The following is an 18,202-nucleotide window of genomic DNA, read 5'->3' as shown; positions in this document are numbered from 1 at the left end:
GTATCATAGCCTCCCTTAACATCTGCTTGGCTGGGGAATGCTAGTCAATGAAAAGTTAAACTCTCTTCTGCTGAAGTCCCAAGCATGATGGACTGGGTCTGAGAACCCATCCACTCCCACCCCAGATGAAGTGTTGGCCCAAGGCAGTATTTCATTAGTAAAGGGGTTGTCTGCAGCATCTTCCTCTTGTGCTTCTCCTTAAAGACAGTGTGTTGCTGGTGACTTAGGAATCATTCTGTAAACTGAAGGAAGTTTGAGGCTGGGATGAGGGGGAAAGCTGGACATTGCACCTTTCTTTCTATTCTTTCTCCCCTTAGAGAGGCTTTAGCTGGGTATTGGAAGAAGGAGCTGCTAAACACCTTTCGAGCTCTCAAGATCTAGCCAACATAGAGTCGAGATACTACCCAAACCCCCTCGCCATGACAATAAGACTTTGCTCACATGAATGAGCAAGTGCACATTCAGTACAGTCGGTACAGTTAGCTGACTTCAGGCCACTTCTGCAGCATTTCTGGAGCAGGCCTTGATAGAAAGCCTTCGATGTGCTTCTCTAACCTACATGCATACTGCCTTGCAGTCTAGGGACACAACCTGATTAGTCACTTTACTGATAGGTGAGCTGGATCTTTGCTTTCTGGATGAGACTTTTGCAAATTGCCATTGCTTAGAAGATAAAAATAGCCCTAAAAAGGAGGGACATGACAAACAATTCTGTGTGTCTCTAAACTAGACAAAGAGGTCTGGGGGAAAACAGCTCTTTTTACAGAACTGAAGGAAATGCAGCAGGCCTGCATTTAGATCAGGAAAGACTTGTAAATCAGTCTCTCATTCCAGATTTGGGCCCACATCTTCCACTGTAGGTTTTGAATAACCCCCACTGCCTTAGTAGGGGGTTGTTCCAATACCACAGTAGGAATTTGGGGCATTTCATTTTGGTCTGGAAGGGTTTTAAACAGGCATTCTTAAACCCTCTAAACTTGGAACTTAGAAGGTTTTTTCAAGCTCTTCTCATCCAGTTCACTTTGCTGGGGGAGCAGTTGCATTGCTTCTAATTGCTTTTTCCACCAATCAAATTTTGCAAGGAACTGGGCCAGGAGTTCCCAAAGAGCAGTCCAGAGGGGTTAAGTCATTTTGGTGACAGCTAGGACAAACAAGAAGGCAATGGAGTTAGAGAGGAAGGGAAAGCTAGTGCCTGGGGAGTACCTATTGCAGTTTCTGACGCATGTGGGCAACAGTGCTGAGCATTCAGCTTCCTGGATTTTTTGTTGAGCCCAGAGCCTACATCAGTTCTGAAAAGAGTCTTGGAGCATGTGGTGACACTCCTGGTTTCTGTTTGAACAATTACTGTAAAAGGGTCAGACAGGTTTACAACTTGGCTCTGTTGAGGTAACAGTGACAGTGTGACTTACTGCTGCAGTTATAGAAGTTCTGAGCCACAGTGCTGAGTTCATCCAGAATTAATTTTAGCACTACATTTAAGTCTAGAAAGGCTGTTTTGGATTTTGGGCATCTCTACATGTCAAACAGAGTGCAGTCCCAAAGCCAAAGTGGCAAGGGAGCAGAGAGAATCAAAGTTTACATCCCAGACTTTGCTGACTTGAAGTTCTGAGTCTTAATTTTATGTGAACAGTGTTCCTCTAAGTTCATTTGTTACAGGGTCTGCAGCATGGTTGCGTATCAGCAGGAGTTTGTATGACCTTGGCTGCAGATTTAATCAGTTTTCCTCAGTTTGGTCATCCTCTGTCTTTTACATATAGGTTACGGGGATCTTAAGCCAGCCTCTGAAGGCTGGAGAACTTCCTAATATTTTAATTGCATCCTGTGGCCAGTACCTACAAGGATGCATTCTATTTTGCTAGTTTAGAGAATCTGAAGAAGCAAAGACTGGCTGGCTAAACACAGAGACAACACCGCAGCAGACTGTCCTTGGTTGTCTTAGTCCTGCTGCTTTATGCTGGTATTCTGTAATTTCTAAGCACTGTTGGGTCTTCCAGGTGGTACTGTAGTTTGAACTCTGCTGTATAGAGCTGTTCAAGGTACAATCAGCAACAGCTGAAATCCATTTTAGGCACATGGTAAGAATAGCATCTTGCCTTCAAGAAGAGGCTGTGTCTGGGTACTTCATCAGAACTGCAGGAGCGTGAGGATTCCTACCCCACTCCCCGAGTTGTACAGATTTTCTGATAGCTAAGAAGGAAAGTGAAGTTAACTGATCTAACTTGAACTTGAAACTGCCACAGCCTGACATTTGGTGGTGTTTATTGTGCACCCAGGGAGGAGCAATCTGGTAAGTAGATCTCCCAGTGTCAGAGGAAAGTGGCTTTTTCAGACTCCCCTTACCTCCCTTAAGATATGTGTGTGTGCGTGTGTGAGTGTGCAAGAGTGCATGTAAGAAAGAGGTTTCGGCATGAACTGGATGGATAATCTCTCAGCCAGGTTGGAGTAATTGCAGAGTTTATAATGAACTAGGACATGCTTGCTGAAAGGAGATTAAAAAGGGCTGGAAGTGTCTGTGGGCTTTAAGTGTTGCACATCGCTTTGAAATGAAATGAGATACCTCTGCTGGGTAGAGATCGTCACTTCTCTCACAAACAGGAAGCTCACGCTAGCTCTCCTCCTTCAACTATGGGTTGGAAAATACTGGAGGTGTGAGGCATTCAGAGCAGGGCAATCCATTATGGCCACACTATCTCCTGCTTATGACTCCTTTGCAATAGGGCACAGTATTGCTACAAATATTTCTCTTCCTCAGAGGAATACAGCTTGCTTTAAAATATGCAAATAGAAAATGGCATTGAAGGAATTTGCATCAAGATAGTTTTCTGCAGCTGTCTCCTCTGGAGCAGCTCCCTCTGCTCCCCGTTAATGTTCAGGGACAGACACATCCGCTGTTGGAACGGAAGGATTCAAGTGATAAAGTTGAGAAGTCTGATCATTGGAAATGTTGAAATGCTTTACACTTGTTTCTAAACTGGAAGCTGGCTTGGACCACCATGCCCTACCTACCCGCCTCCTGCTCCAAAGGATCCTTTTTTCTTTTTCTTCCTTTTTTTTTGAACACTGAAAAAGCTGGAGAGTTTCGTGTGCATTTCTCCACTCCCAGGTATGTGCTTCCTGCCACTGCCACATGTTCCTTTCTCAGTCTGAGCAGAGCTCCAGGCTTGGTTCTCAGGATATTTTTGGCATCCCAGCTCCAAAGGGAAGCACATCACCAGGCTGAGCTCTATCCCTAACTTTATTAGCTTCCTTTTAACTCCATTTTAGATCTGCCTTTTGTGGCTGATGATTCCTAAATTCACTTGAGGGAGGCATATTTGTGTTTGATAAATCACAAATAGCAGCTTTTCCTAGCTAGAGAAGTGGACAAGAAGGAGCAGCCAGCCTTCCTACTGCAAGTGTGCTCTTAATTGTGGGAGGAAAAGGAGGAGACAACCCAAAAGGTTGAAAGCTAGGACAGGGTGTGGGGATGGAGATGGATCTCCACAGAAGTGGGGGCAATGCTGAGAATAGGTCTCTCAGCCAGTGTAGTTGACGCGGAAGAATAGAAGTTTTCTATGAGTGCAACACAAGTCATGAGAAGGTAGTCAAGTAAGGCCTCCAACTGTTGAACTTGTCAGTTGCTCTTAGGTTACGCTGGGGGAGAAAGGGATGGTCTAAACTACACTTGCCAAGAGAAGAATGAACTTTGCCAGGGTCTCCAAGTGGCATGCATGATGCATCTGACATGCTGAGCCTTGCCCTACTGTTGTTCCCCCTGAAGCAATAAACAGCAGCTTCCCAGAAGGAGGGGGGAAGAGCAAGTGACCCAGCTGTCCCCAAAGGAGGTCTCCATATGAAATCCCTCCATCTTTCTGCTGGCAAATCCCTAGTGGATTAATTGGCATGAGTCTTTTTGTCCCCACTTTGAATTCAGAGACTCACAGATGCAGCAGGTCCCTTGAGTGGGTTCTTTCCCCACAGCCCCAGCAGTGGGTTGAGAGGAATGGCTGCCTGCTGAGGCTGAACATTTGCCTTTCCCTCCTTTCCCCGTCACCCCATTTTCTTTTTAAATGAGGTATAGCCAAACTACTGGCAAATTCCCAGTGTCTCTGCCAGGGTGAGCCTTAGCATGCTGCCAGGATAAGTCATCCTCTGTCTTGTCAGAAAACTCTTATGACTTTGTGTTTCCACATTTGTTGTCCAACAGATACTGCATGGGAGTTAGCAACACTGGTTAATCCTTAGCGATGTTAACCTGACTGATGTTAATCAGAGGGATGCTGGTGTATGTAGATGTACAACAAGCGCTTTAGGTATTGTAGCCAACTCTGAAATAGGTCCTTTTTTTCAATAGCCTATCACCCTAAATGGTATCTTAATTTCTGCTCAAGCAGGAGCCAAGTATGGCTGTGGCCAGAAAATCAGTGTGAAATGCCAGTCTTCATCACAGAGCAGCTCTGCTCATACCTGTATCATGAATAATAATTTGTTGCCTTTACAGGCAGTGTTTTTTATCTGCTCACACTCAAGCATTGTTTTTAGTCTGAGCAAAGCTTCACATGCAGGAGGAAGGCAGTGCAGGCTGTCCTGGGCTGTTTGCAGGGACCTTTATGAGGAGCTAGCTGTGAGAAGTTTGAGACAACTCAATGTGAAAATATGGAGCTGCTTTTGAGCGTAAAACTTCGCTTTCAGCTACTTCGTCCTTATCATGTGAGGCATTGCAGAGCTCAGCCTAGCCATGGTTTTAGCATGGCAGAAAAATAACGTGGACCTCAGCAAAGTCTTAACAGATCCTGTTTGTCCCAGTCATTTTCCATCGCAACATTCAGGAGAGCTGCGTGCCTGCCAGGCCAGCCTGTGCTTCATCATTCCTGCCTGCTCAGGCTGAGGAGGGTGTAGAAGTGGGAGAGGTGAGAAAGAACATGGTTTCTCCAGAGTTTTCTGTTTGTTACTCTGCTATATTTGTTATCTGGATTCTTAAGTAATGAGTGCTTTGAATTTCGTGATTATGTTACGGTGATGTGTAGTTAATGTACTAATGTTCACTTGAGCTAGGATCATGGTAACAGTGTGGTTTAGTTTGCTTTGGTTTGTTTTTTTTTTTAACTGTTCAGAGAATAACTTAAATACAAAGATCAAGCTGTGAATCTCTCCTGTTTTCCTTTGGGGGGGTCAGAATATCAAGCCTGGATCTTCCTTAAGCCCCATGTGTGTGAGTCACACTCCTGCAACGTGTGCAGTGTAGATGACGTTTGCAGTGTAAACACCTGAAATGCTGTGGCCATCAGGTGGACAAGGCCTGGGTAGATGCAGCTTCTCAGGATGCACAGTCTGCAGCAGCATATCCCACCTCTGAGCTGCTGCTTGTTGATGAAGCAGCATAACATTCCTAAAACCACAGCATACTTTTTAATTAACAAACTCTCCATTCATACATAGCTGGTGGCCTCTGGCTGGGGCAAATGAGTCCGCCCTGTAAGCCAGAGAATGGATGTTACTGACAACACAAGAGCAGGAACCATCCTGCCCATTAAAAAACTGGGGGGAGAAGCTATAAAGACTTTGTATTTTTCTGGGTACTGTTGCAAGATCCTGATAGGAGAAGCATGAATTTGTTTTATAAGCTAATCAGAATCCTGCTGTTCAATAATGAGTGAGTAATTGACATATCGCAGCACCGCCATGCAGCTCTGCGGCTCGGGATGCTGTCATGTTCATGGCGCGCCCCAATTTTAGCACAAGCACCCTTGCCCTCAGAACACCTTTCTCTTAAAAACACTCCTCAGGCAGCAGCCTTGGATCTTCCCTACTTAACGGCCCCTTTTAAAACAAAGGCCACCACAGTTTTAAGATCCTGACTCCTGGGGTGGTCAGAAAACAAACAAACCCTTGCGCTCAGCAGCCTCTCTCCCTGCTGGCTCCATTCTTGGGAGCCAGCAGGGGACTGGAGATTGCAAAGGCTCCTGCTTTTCTGAAGCGCTGGGAGCAGGATTCCCATCACTTCCAATCCCCGTCTCTCTTTGTGACAGGGTTCCCAGCGGCTGCGTGCTTTGTTTAGCTAAGGGTTTGGGGGCTGTGTTCCTATATATTAGTATTTACACCACTTTAACCTTCTCTGTTCCCTCCCCGCTCTTTCCTCCCATCCAGTAATAGATTTGGAAGAGGAATTGTGGTGACAGGCTTCATCCATCGTTTCGGATCAGTCTGTAATGCAGGATGCAGCTTGATTTGAATGTGTGACTGCCAGCACACACAAATGAGAGCCCTTCCCTTTTGTCCCCACAGGTCCAGGTCTCTGCATGTACCCAAACCACACACATACTACCCGGTCCTACAAGAAACAGGTTCTCCTTGTGGGTATTTCCAGCTGTTCCTTATCTGGTCCTTCCCCTTCTTCTTTATGTTTAGAGATGAAGATCAGAGTATTTATTTCCGATTTCTAATACTGGGACAGTGCTGTGCTGCAGGGCATGGGCACAGGCTGGAAAACTCCCAGGAATTCTGGCATTGCATCCAAAATCTCAGGTACTAAAGAGAGTCTTTGAGAAAGAAAAGCAATCTCAATTGTAAATTTCCACTGGAAAAGCACGAACACCAGACAGCTTATCTTAAATAGATTCAGTGGTTAATTACCCTTTTTGTTTAAAAATGTGTGCCTTATTTCCACTTCAAATGAAGGAGGAAAGTAATGTTTGCCATAGCTTCAAATTAACAGCGTTTGATCAACCTACAGCTTTAAAATGAAATTACTCTTATTTATTTATTTTTATTCTCTCCTATGGATGCTTTAACGAGTATATTAAGCTACTTTGGAGGAAGAGCAAATAGGCCAGTTTAGAGCTGTGGGGCCAGAATTAATACAATTGTTACAAAAGACGTTTAGGATGAATTGAGCTGTTGGGTGGCACTGTGTTAGCATGAAGAGAGCTGGATAAGGAATATGGCCAGGAAAACCTGGGCTTGAAAAGGTTTCACCTGTACACGTAAATAGCTTTCCTGCAGCTGCAGAATGGAGTCAGATGGGCTTTGAGTGCAACAGGGCAGAGCCAGCAGCCTGAGCAGTGCTTTCACTAGGGACACCGCTGATTCCTTCTGGAGGCTGCTGTGGTTTGCAGGAACTCATGGCCCTGGTTAACATCACGCAGTGGATGTGTCCAAACCCCCTGTCCCGTGCCCAAAGCACCCTGCTGGCAGTTACAGAGGCAGATCAAGCAAGGCCTCTCCCCCGAGGGGGCAGCGAGTAGGGGAGGCTACTGGAGCATCTCCCTTTCTGCAGTGTCAACTCCAAAAGGGCAGTGCCAGCAAACTGCTCTGGCCCTTGGAGCTGTGGAGATGTCTGTGAGTGGCTCTGCCTGTGCTGCCGAGTTCCCAGTGCAGGGAAGGGGCTTAGTGGCTGCTAAACAATTCCTCTTTTTGCCTGCATTTGAGCCATTTACTGCTTCCTTGTGGACTTTGTCCTAGTTTGGACTAGACAGTGCTGCGCAATCACCAAGAGGTGGCACTGAAGGCCATGTTCCCCCCGAGGGATTTCCATCCCGTCTCAGAAAAGGGGACAGACTCTTCCAGTGGGCCTTACCCACTGCTGCGTTCCCCACTCCTTTCAGATGCCCTGGATTTATGAGCAGATATCCTTATGCTGTTTTTTGTGTTTCACATCATTGGTGTGGGATCTCATGTGTGGCCCTGGGGAGCTGTGAAAGGAGGCAGGAGGCACCAGGTTCTCTGCCATTGCAGTGGTGCTGGCTCTGTCCTTCCCCTCCACACAAACTCTCTGGGGCAGGATGGATCCATCCTCTGCCCATACCATGGGGAGCTGGGCTCTGCTGGGACCCTGCACAGCACCACACCATCAAGCTTGGGGCTCCCAACAGCATCCCCATCCTCCTGTCTTTGGCAAATGCAGGGTTTATGCTGGAACTGACTCTTGCTGATTTACCTCTCTCCTGGTCCTCCTGTGTTTATGTGCATGCTCCGGGTGCTGTGTGTGCAGTGCCTTGAGGAGAGGAGGTGCATGAGCATCCATCCCACGGTGTGGAGCACTGGGACAGGTACAGTTCTGGGGACTGGGGCAGCAGCGAGGCAGGAGCGGGATGGGAGCTCCTGGGGGTGTCAGTGGGAGGGGATGAGGGTGGTTTGTGGGCTCACAGACGCTTTCCCAGGCCAGGGCTGTGGTGTTTTAGCCAGGGAGCCCTTGCATGGAGGCAGGGGAAGAATAGGGACACCTGTAAATGGCAGAGAGGAGCTCCCTCGGAGCACAGAGCAGCGTGTTTCTCACCAGCACTTGTCTTACCGTGTGTCACTGTCACTGGGTCAGGTCACAGGAGTGTCTCCAATTAACCCAGCTCCCTAGTGACCCTTAACTGGCACCCCAGGCTTTCCTGCTGCTCCTCCCCTTTCCTCCCCCAGCACGTGTTTCTCACTTGTTCATCTCCTGGTAAACCACTGCTCCCAGCATCCCAGCTGCTGCTGGCAACCAGTGACGCTAACCCAGATTTATCCCCTAAATCAAGGCAGTGGCCACCCCTCTGCTTGGAGCAACATCCTGAGGATGTCCCTGCTTGGTCCAAGCACTGGGCTTGGGGATGGGTAAAGACTTGAGTGCAGCAGGGCTGGGAAGATCCAGGAGGGCCGTTAGGTGGGATGGTTCAGGATGGCAGGGACCACTGGAGTGGGCACATTTAACCTCCAGGTGATTGTCCAAGGAACAAGCCATGTACCTGGTGGACTGTAGTGCGAGTCTGGACACAGCATAGCCTGGCTTATCATCCTGTTCCTGGTCTGATGCTTTCCCCTGTCTTACCACAGGGCTTGGGGTGAGTCCTGGGGGTGTTCAGGGCTGCCCCCACAGCAAGGCAAGTGGTTTGGGCAGGGGTGGTACCCACAGGCTGCGTGTCCTCACCCTGCTGGGTCATCTCACCCGTGGGCATGTCTGATCAATGGATCTTCATCCTGCTGCTCTGGGAATGAAATGGGACCATCCCCTGAAGGACAGTGACTTCCTGCAGGTCTCTTCCCACTGTGGCCTTGTCACCCAGGTCTCTGCAGTCACCCAGCACACCTGCACAAAGGTAAAGGTGATGAGACATGGAGAAAGATAGCCTGAGTAAGGCAGAGATGCTCTTGAGCAGGTGCCTGCCTGGGGAAAAGCTGAACGCTGGCAGGCTGTGGGAATGGGAACATGGCTGGGACGCTCCCATGGTGGGGCCAGCTCACGGCCTGTCCCTTTTAAGCCCTTGGAGCTGTTGCCAGCCCTGGCTTAGTGGGGTCCCCATCCTTTCAACTGGCTGTTCCGCAAATTAAGAGCTTGCTATTAGGCTGCTAATTAAAGGCACTTCATTAGCAGCAGGGGAGGCAGCTCCTGGCCGCAGCAAAATTGGATTCCTCTGAGCTGCCATGAGCTGAGTTCTCTCATGTGTGGGGCTGGGCGCTGCCCCCTCTGTGTCCGGGGAAGGCAGCTGTCCTGAGCAGTGGCTGGGTGGGTTACTCACCCTCCTACCCGAGTCGCAGGGGATGGATGGGGCCCATCTGCCAGGGTGGGAGAGGGGGTGGCAGGGGTGTTTGGTGATGTGGGGCTGCCCTTCTCCCCCAGCCTCGGTGGGGATGCAGGGATCCTGCCCTGCTTATGGTCCCCCGGGCTACCCCGCTTTGTAGGGGACATGTGGGGCCTCCCTACGGTGCGAGAGCATCACACCGGAGGTCCCGCTCTCCCCCGGCTGTGCAGCCCGGAGGTGCCGGCCTGCCCCTGCCCCCGGCATGGGGAGGGGTGAGGGGGAAGGCCCTGGGCTCCTCCTCCCCCGTTCAGGCGTCTCCAATGAGCCCCGGGGCACCCAGGCTGCTGCCCTGCCCGGACCTGCCTTCCCTTCCCTTCCCTCCCCTCTTCCCCCTCCTGCTCCCAGCTAACAATGGGAGACTCGAGCGAGCCCGCCGGACCGGGGCTGCCTTCTCCCTTCCCCTGCTCCGGCTACAGCCTCGCCCCGACGGTCGGGAAAGAGACCCCGCGGCCCGGCGGGGACATCACTGGGGTGAGCTCCCTGCAGGCTGGGGGGGCTGCCCCATCCCCGCTCCCCGTCTGCCCCCCTCACCCCAGCTCTGACATTCCCCTCTCCGCCAGTTTTCCCGGCTTGGGATTCCTGATGGGATTAGTGGGGATTTGCTGAGCGTGAGCCGGGAGCTGCTGGGGGCTACGGATCCGGCTACTGTGCTGGGGAGAAGCTGCGGGGGGCCGGGCAAAGGGAGCTGGGATGCGGGGCGGCTGCCGGGGGACACGGGGGCAGCACCCCAGGGGTGCCCCTGAGGCTGGGGAGGGGGGGGGGGGGCTGGATGCCTTTTGGTCCTGCTGTGAACCCTGACCCCGCTCGGGACCCCGCTGGGCTGGGGGTGAGGGCCCCCCCTGCACCAGAGGATGTGGCAGAGGTGCTGGTGGGGGTCATGGTGTAGGAGGCGGGTGCATTTGGGGAGGGATGGGATCTGCTGCAGAGAGCTGGACCTTTCAGTGGTGCTGGGCCTCCCTGGTGGGCGTTATGTGTGGGGCAGCACCGCCTTTTGGGGGTCCCCATCTACAGGGGGACAAGCGTGTCTCTTCCTCACATACCTGTGCCTCTCTGCCCGCTGCCCCCTCCCAGCCCCATGCCACAGCCAGGAGAGCAGCCATGGGGAAGCCGGATCATCTGGGCTTGGTGTTGGGCAGTGGCATGGAGCAGTGCTCAGTACAGGGCTGCATCACGCTGGGGTCTTTGCTCTGGGGCAGGGACTCAACGCAGCTCATGCCACAAGTGACCTCGTGCTGATCCCTCTTCCTCTCTTCCAGCACCTCACCTTTCCCCTGCTGTCCGTCACCCTCCTGGTGTCCTTTGGCTCCTCCATGCTTTATGGCTACAACCTGGCTGTGGTGAACTCGCCAGCGGTGGTAAGGGGCAGGAAGCCTCTCAGGAGCAGGGGAAGGGCTCTGTGTCCCTCCTGGAGAGGGTGGCAGGACAGCTACCCTGCAGCCCCGCACCAAAGGGCTGGCATTTCCCTTGGGCTCCAATGGGGAGTGGTCCCCACAAACACCTTTCTCCAGCTCCAGCTTTTCCTGTGCCATCTCCAAGTTGTCCTTAAACGCCTCCGGTGCTGAAGCTGGCTGAGCAACCAGACCAGGACACCCCAGTCAGCCCCAGTCACATCCTGCCCTGCATCTCCTGCAGTGCTGTTAAACCCATGATATTTTCCCTATGGGGGGTGGTACCATCCCTTGTCTTCCCCTTTCTCCCAACACATCTGATACCTGTTTTGTGTCTCTCTGCCATGCAGCACATAAAGGCTTTCTACAACACCACATGGTCCCAGAGGTATGGGCACGGGCTGGCACCCGGCCCCCTCACCCTCCTCTACTCCCTGACTGTCTCTACCTTCTCGCTGGGCGGGCTGGTGGGCTCCCTGCTGGTGGGGGTGCTGGTGGAGCGCTGCGGCAGGTAAGGGGGTGACATGGGACAGTGTGGTTGAGGGATGGGATGGGGCTGGGGGGGGGCTGCCCTGCTGCTTGTGCCCACTAGGAACGGTGCATTGAGCCGCAGCTCTCTCCTCGTCCTCCTGGCTGGCGGCTTCATGGGCTTCAGCCGGGAGCTGGGGTCCCCCGAGATGGTGATCATCGGCCGCTGCATCACAGGGATCCACTCGGGTAAGTGCTGCCTGGGTTGTGGGGCTGTGCACAGCCCCTTCCTCACGGCTCTGTGCCCTACAACCCATTCCCAGCCAGCTGCAGAAGGCTTTCTATTCCCCATGGCCACAGGCTTTGCTGTGGAGGTCTCCATGGGGACAAGGCAGACAAGGCCGCCTCCTTGGCAGAGGGGAGGTGTGGATGATGCTGGGCATGGGAGGAAGGCGAGGCACCAGCACCCTTCTCCCCAGTGCCTCTTCCACCTCAGTCCCTCCTGTCCCTCCAGGTATCTGTCTCAGCGTGGTGCCCCTCTACCTGGGAGAAATCGCCCCCAAGAACCTGCGGGGTTTCCTGGGGCTCGTGCCCAGCATCTTCATCTGCCTGGGGGTTTTTTCTGCTCAGGTCCTGGGCCTCCCGGAGCTGCTGGGTGAGGTGAGCACCGTGCCCCAGCCACGTGTGCTGCACCCTGCTCTGCCCTCCCCATGACACATCCCCCTTTTGACCCCTCTCAGGACAGGTTCTGGCCCCTTTTCCTGTCAGTGGTGGTCATTCCTGCCTCTCTCCAGCTCCTGCTGCTGCACTGCTTCCCCGAGAGCCCCCGGTACCTGCTGATAGAGAAGGATGATGTCTGCGGGACCACCAGGGGTGAGCAGGTGTCCTGGGGGAGACCAATGCTGGTCCAAGGTCTCTCAGAGCATCCTTCTGCATCCAGACCTGAGAGTTCACCAGCAGGTTCAGCCTTTCTGTCCCACCCACTTGCACCGCAGCATTTCCATGGTACCCATCGCTGCGGTGTGAGGCATCTCCTCAGTTCCTGTGGATGCCCAGCCCCATGGGTCAGGAAGGTCCTGTGGGGAGGTTGAGCCAAGACAGACCCAAGCCTTCCCCCTTCCATGCGCCATACCTGTGAGCACCATGGCTATGACCCCTGCTCTCCCCACAGCGCTGTGCCGGTTCCTGGGCACACCAGATGTGCAGGATGTGATCGAGGAGATGAAGGCAGAGCAGCAGTCGGCTCTCCTCCATGGAGATGGTCTCTGTGTGGCAGCTGCTGTGGGACCGCTCCGTGCACTGGCAAATGCTGTCGGTAGTGGTGGTGAACGCCGGCATGCAGCTCTCGGGGATCGATGCTGTAAGCCCTGCAGGGTCCTCACCCCGGGACCTGGCTCTGCAGGGCCTGAGCTGAGACCTGGCAGCTCATTTCAAGCATCCCATGGCTCCGGTCCCCCCAGCTCACACCAAGTCCCCTCCTCGGCAGATCTGGTTTTACACCAACACCATCTTTGAGAACGCCGGGATCCCCGTATCCCAGATCCCCTACGCCACCGTGGGCACCGGCACCATTGAAGTTGTTGCTGGGCTGATCGGGGTGAGTGATGGACGGACACACGGACACAGCTCCTCAGTGCCAGAGCCTTGTTGTCAGCTCCCAGCACAATCAAATGGGGGGTGGTGTGGATGGATCCCAAATGCCAATTGTGCCATAGCACAGCCCCTTTGCTGGGGGACAAATGGTTTGGCAGGAAAGTGAGGTGGAAAGATGGAATGAGAGGGGCTCAATTTGTGGGATCACATCCAGAAGGGATGGGAGGATGTTGAGGTAAGTGGGTAGCAGGGAGCTTGGGGGGGAGACACCAGGCAAGGAGCAGGCTGGAGGTGATGGAGGGGGTTAAGTGTTTCCTTCTGGCTCCTGATTTCATTGTCACTCCGTTAGCAGAGCCACTTGTCCCCATCTGCCTCCCCTAGACAAGCACCGGCCTGGCCCCAGGCTATCAGCCACAGCCCCCCCCCAGCCAGGCCTTATTTAGCTGGAGAGTTAGCACTGGGCTGGGCAGATTTATGGCCCTTGTCCCATCTGCAAGTGTCACCCGGGGCCAGCCCGAGCCACCCGGCACTAAATCCGCTCCCTGACAATTACAGAGATGGATGGCGGGTGCCTGCTCCCAGAAAACTGGGGCTGAGAGGGGCTGCTCCCCTCTCCCTACAGCTGACCCCACAGCAGAGTGGGGCTCCTGGGTCACCCCCCTGCCCCTCCGAAGGGTGCCCCCTTCTCCTTGCCCTGGCCATGGGGCTGCCCCAGCTCCCAGCAGCCGCCCAGCACGCAGCCAGATCGCTCAGGAGCAGCCCCGCCAATGGCCCCCGATGGACGTGCCGAGATTGGGTATAAAATTAGAGGCATTTGTTCTGCTGTCAATACCCCGCCTGCTGCTGCCCGCACCCTGCTCCTCTGCCCCGCACACACCCCCTCCACACACCAGCACCTCCGCTCTGCACCGGTGCAAATGTGACCGTGGGGACACCCCAGCCAGCCCCGACTGCACCCTACTGGGGCTCTGCAGCACCCTGCTGCTGCCCAGTGCGTGCTCACCCAGGGACCTCGGAGTCATAGAATCATAGAATGGTTCAGGTTGGAAAGGACCTTAAGGTCATCCAGTTTCAACCCCCCTGCCATGGGTATGGACACCTTCCTCTAGACCCTGTCCAACCTGGCCTTGAACACTGCCAGGGATGGAGCATTCACAACTTCCTTCAGCAGCCTGTAAAGAGTCCTGGCTCTTCTTATGCCCTGGCGCCAGCCCTGTGCCTTGAGCTCAGGGTACTCCAACCCCTAGGTACCACTGAGAGCATCCTCACACCTTCAGCTGGATCTGGGAATGCCCCCGTCCTGGTGGGGAGCTCTCCACCACCCCATCAGTCTCTGCTCTCCCTTGGCAGTGTTTCACCATTGAGAAGCTGGGCCGGCGGCCCCTCCTCATCACCGGCTTCTGCGCCATGGGCATCTGCTTGGCTGGCATCACCGTCTCCCTGCTGCTGCAGGTAGGGTCTGCAGCCACCCCTCCCCAGGCTAAGCTCAGGCTGGAGCCCTGGTGCGTTAATGAGGGCTGGGTGATGAAGGGATGGGTATCACCCCACGGGAGGGAGCGTGCATGGAAATGAGGGGTGCACTGGTTCTTCCAAGCAGTTGTTTTCCCTTCAAAGTTAAAGAAAAGAACAAAGAAGAAACCCCAAATCCACATCGGGAAAATCCTGCCATTTGTGGTAGCTTTTCTGCAGAAATAGCTGCACCCAGGAAGGGAGGTGGGAAGGGCTGCAGGGCCCTTCCTCTGCTGCCTGCTCCTGAGGGATGCTCCCACAACACTTGGGGACACCTCGGCATCACTGAGCTGTGCTGAGACTGACCCAAACCACCCATTGCTTGCCTGTGTCTCCCCCATGGGTGCATGGCCACCATCTCCAAGGGCCACCACCAAGCCGAGGCGGTGAAGCTCCACCCCGGGGACCCTGGGCATGAAGCTCAGGGCCCCCACACCAGTAGCACCCTTGGCCCCGTGTCTCCTCTCAGGCCACTGTGCCCTGGATGTGCTATGTTGGAGTCGTCTGTGTGATCGGCACCATCGCTGGCTTCTGCATAGGACCAGGTAAGTGAGGTCAGTGGGAATGGGAGGGGTGGGCAGTGGAAATGGGGGTCCTAGGGAAGCAGGGAACAGCGGGATTTGCAGGCAGGCAGAAGGAACAGCTCCTTGGCCCCTTCCCTGCAGCCAGGCCCTGGTTTATCACGCTGCACCCTACAAGCAAGACCCTGCCACAAGCCTCTCCAGCCCCATACATGTCTGGGGCACACTCCACTTCCTCCTGTTCATCCCTGCTCCTGGGACAAACAGGGAAAAAACCCTGGCAGCCTTTCCCCGGCCCTCTGGAGTTGTCACCTGCTCCCATCACAGTGTGGCTATCACAGGGAGCATCATCCTGCCCCTAACTGAGCCCAGGCTCCAACAGCGAGGAGTGAAACCTGGACCGGTTTACCCAGTTGATGTATTAGCAGAGCTGTTAACAGATCTATAATTCATTCTCAGCCCAGACTTTCTTCACTGTAATTACATCTTTAATTAGGATTTTAATGGCTCATTGTTCACAAACAATGATGAATAGGAGTTTTAAAACCAAAAAATAGATATCTCTATTCTGGGCGAGCTGTGAGTAAGAGTCCGTGAGGGGCTCTGCTCCTCCCTCACTTCCTAGCACTTGCTTTTGGTTTCCCTTTTCCCTTGGAGCACGTCTTTTGAAGAGGACCCAGTCAGCTCTGTCCCGGGCAGTAGGACCTCAGTCGTGTCACTACATCCAATACAGCCCCCTGCCAGGTCCCCATGTGCCCGGGGATGTGTGCTGGGCCTTGGATACTGCCCTCCAGCAAAGGGACAGACCTGGGATCCAAGGCTGCCTGCTCAGTGATGGATTGAGTCCTGCTGAGAAGCAGCCACAACCTGTGTCCAGTTTTAGTGGCCAATTTGTCTTGGGAAGTCATTCTCAGTCATTCTGGGTTTTTTTGTAATTGACCATGGGAAAAGCAGGTTGGAAAATGGTGTTTCTGTGTCCCGAAGGAATTCTGATGCTCGGAAATGTGGCTGCTTCGTCGCTGCCTAGATCAGCCTCAGCATCAATAGAAGCTGATCAATAGAAGTAAATTTTCTGAACCATTTTGAGCACAGGAGGATGGAAAGGGCGTTATGGAGGGTGCCAGGGACGTGTTTCTCTACGCCTGTGGTCTACATGAGGTTTAATGTATCAGCATTTAGGCAGATTATTGCAAGATGAGTATCCAGATGGTCCTCGGTTTTGACTTGGTCTGAAACTTCCCAGTCAAGTAAGCTGTGATATTGACCTTCACACCCGGCAAGGTGCAACTGTGGTATGTCAGGGGGGGACATCACCACTCACCGAGACTGATCCCAAAGGGAGACCCTGGTCCTCTGCTCCCCAGCTCCTCCAGCCCTCCCACCATCACCTCTTTGACCCATGGGTCTTGCTGGGCTCCAGCTCTTTGACCAAAGGACTGAGATGGGCAGGGCCTGGCAACCCCAAGGGTGCCAGTGGGACCCTGTCCCCCGTATCCTCAGTATGTCCCTTCCCTCCGCAGCCGGTGTCCCCTTCCTGATGACAGCAGAGCTCTTCACGCAGTCCCACCGCCCGGCTGCCTACATGGTGGGGGGGTCCCTCAACTGGCTCTGCAACTTCACCATTGGCTTCATCTTCCCCTTCTTGCAGGTACTGCTCTGGAGGGGCCATGGGTGGACGAGGGGATGGACACATCCCTGCTGCTCCCCCAGGATGGAGGGCCAAGACAAGCTTAACCCAGGGGATGCCCATGCTCTTGGCTCAGCTCAGTGCTGGACAACCAGCCCAGGGAGGGGTGATGGGAGGGGACACTGCCTCCTGCCATGCCCAGCTTGGGGGTGCCTGGCTCCCTGCCCCATCCCTGTTCTCTTGCTGTCCCCAGATGTCAGCTGGTGCCTTTTGCTTCTTGGTGTTCTGTGGTGTCTGCCTGCTGGTGGCCCTGTACGTCTACCTCGTGGTCCCCGAGACCAAGAACAAAACCTTCATGGAGATCAGCCACATCTTTGCCAGCCGCCGCTCCTTCCCCTCCATCCCAGCCCACCTCCGGATGAAGAAACTCGATGGCTACGGGGCCCTGGAGAACAGCTCCCTGAAGGACAAAGACTCCGACCTCCCCTGATGTGGGTGTGCTGGGAAGGGGACAGGGATGGTGGAGGAGCCTTGGCGCCGAGGAGGGATTTCCTTGGACTCCATCACCTCTGGTTCCCCCAGGGCATCTCACCATGGTGCAGCCTGGAGCCGTGGTTGCACCGACCATGGTCCACCACCCCTGTGTTGGAAGAGATGTCCTCCCAGAGGAGGGGGGATCACATCACTCCTGTGGACTTGCCAGGAGCTGCCTGTGTGAGCAGTTTAATAAAAGCCATTGCACCCGAGCCATCATTTGGCAAGGCCAGGCTGGGACAGCAGCAAACTGGCGCCTGCTGGCAAACATGGGTGCTCCCCCAGTGCCAGGAAGGAGCAGGATGGGTGGTAGGGTGCCCACTGGTCTCTTGTGCTCATGCAAACCCAGAGGCTGTGGCTGAAGGGACATGGAGCAGCTCAGAGCTGGGGGTAACACTCCAGCACCATGCCCATCCATAGCCCGTTGCTGCCCTCCTTGTGTGCTGGCCCCACAGAGAGTGCTCCCATGGGACCCCTGCACCCTCCCAAACTCTGCTGATTTAAAGAGGGCCCTTTGCTGTGCCCCATGAATTGCTGTGACCCCAAGGTGCTCTCCAAGCATGACCTCTCCCATGTCTTTGTCCTGAATCCTGCGGGTGGTGGGGACTGCCCTGTTTCCTGGGTATGGCAGTTGTAGGATCCAGGATCCTCACAGGAGCTCCCACAAACACCATGGGCTTGGGGCTCCCAGGGCAGCAGACCCTCAGGGAGCTATGGTTTGAAGGAACCTGGGATATTCTGCTTGGTAGGAGGTAAAAGCGGGGAGCACTGCGTGGCCAAACCCCTCGAGTGCCAACCAAGCATCACTTATTCTATTGCCAATAATTCATCCCCCTTTTTTCTAGCTGGCCGCTCTGTGGCAGCCACAGTTGCAGGTCTGCGGTCCCTTGGTGAGGAGTTCACCCCTTCTGCACCCCTTGGGGTGCCTCCAGACATGGGGTAGGTGCTGGGCCCACCGGTTCGCAGTGCCTGGTCCCAGTCTCTCCATCCTCAGCAGCTGGCTTGGGGCCCTCCTGCATCTTGAGCCATCTA

At 54.0% G+C, this 18,202-nt stretch overlaps 1 protein-coding gene across 1 annotated transcript; it reads left to right on the top strand.

The window, feature by feature from the left end:
- Positions 1-9,732: 9,732 nt before the first annotated feature.
- LOC133222590 (solute carrier family 2, facilitated glucose transporter member 5-like) lies at positions 9,733-17,141 on the top strand. The gene is given in 14 exon segments (XM_061372386.1): positions 9,733-9,802; positions 9,805-10,001; positions 10,787-10,885; positions 11,269-11,429; positions 11,511-11,635; positions 11,901-12,046; positions 12,127-12,259; positions 12,558-12,628; positions 12,630-12,746; positions 12,873-12,983; positions 14,330-14,431; positions 14,958-15,033; positions 16,530-16,657; positions 16,890-17,141. Coding segments are annotated over 14 exon segments (1,773 nt in total). The 3' UTR covers positions 17,127-17,141.
- The last annotated feature ends 1,061 nt before the right edge of the window (positions 17,142-18,202 follow it).

Source organism: Neopsephotus bourkii, unplaced genomic scaffold (assembly GCF_033783945.1).
Source record: "Neopsephotus bourkii isolate Nb327-2 ecotype Australia unplaced genomic scaffold, CSIRO-AGI_Nbou_v1 NB_1615, whole genome shotgun sequence".
Lineage (NCBI taxonomy): Eukaryota > Metazoa > Chordata > Aves > Psittaciformes > Psittacidae > Neopsephotus > Neopsephotus bourkii.
The sequence above is the reverse complement of the archived record's forward strand: the minus strand, read 5'-3'. Positions and strand labels throughout refer to the sequence as shown.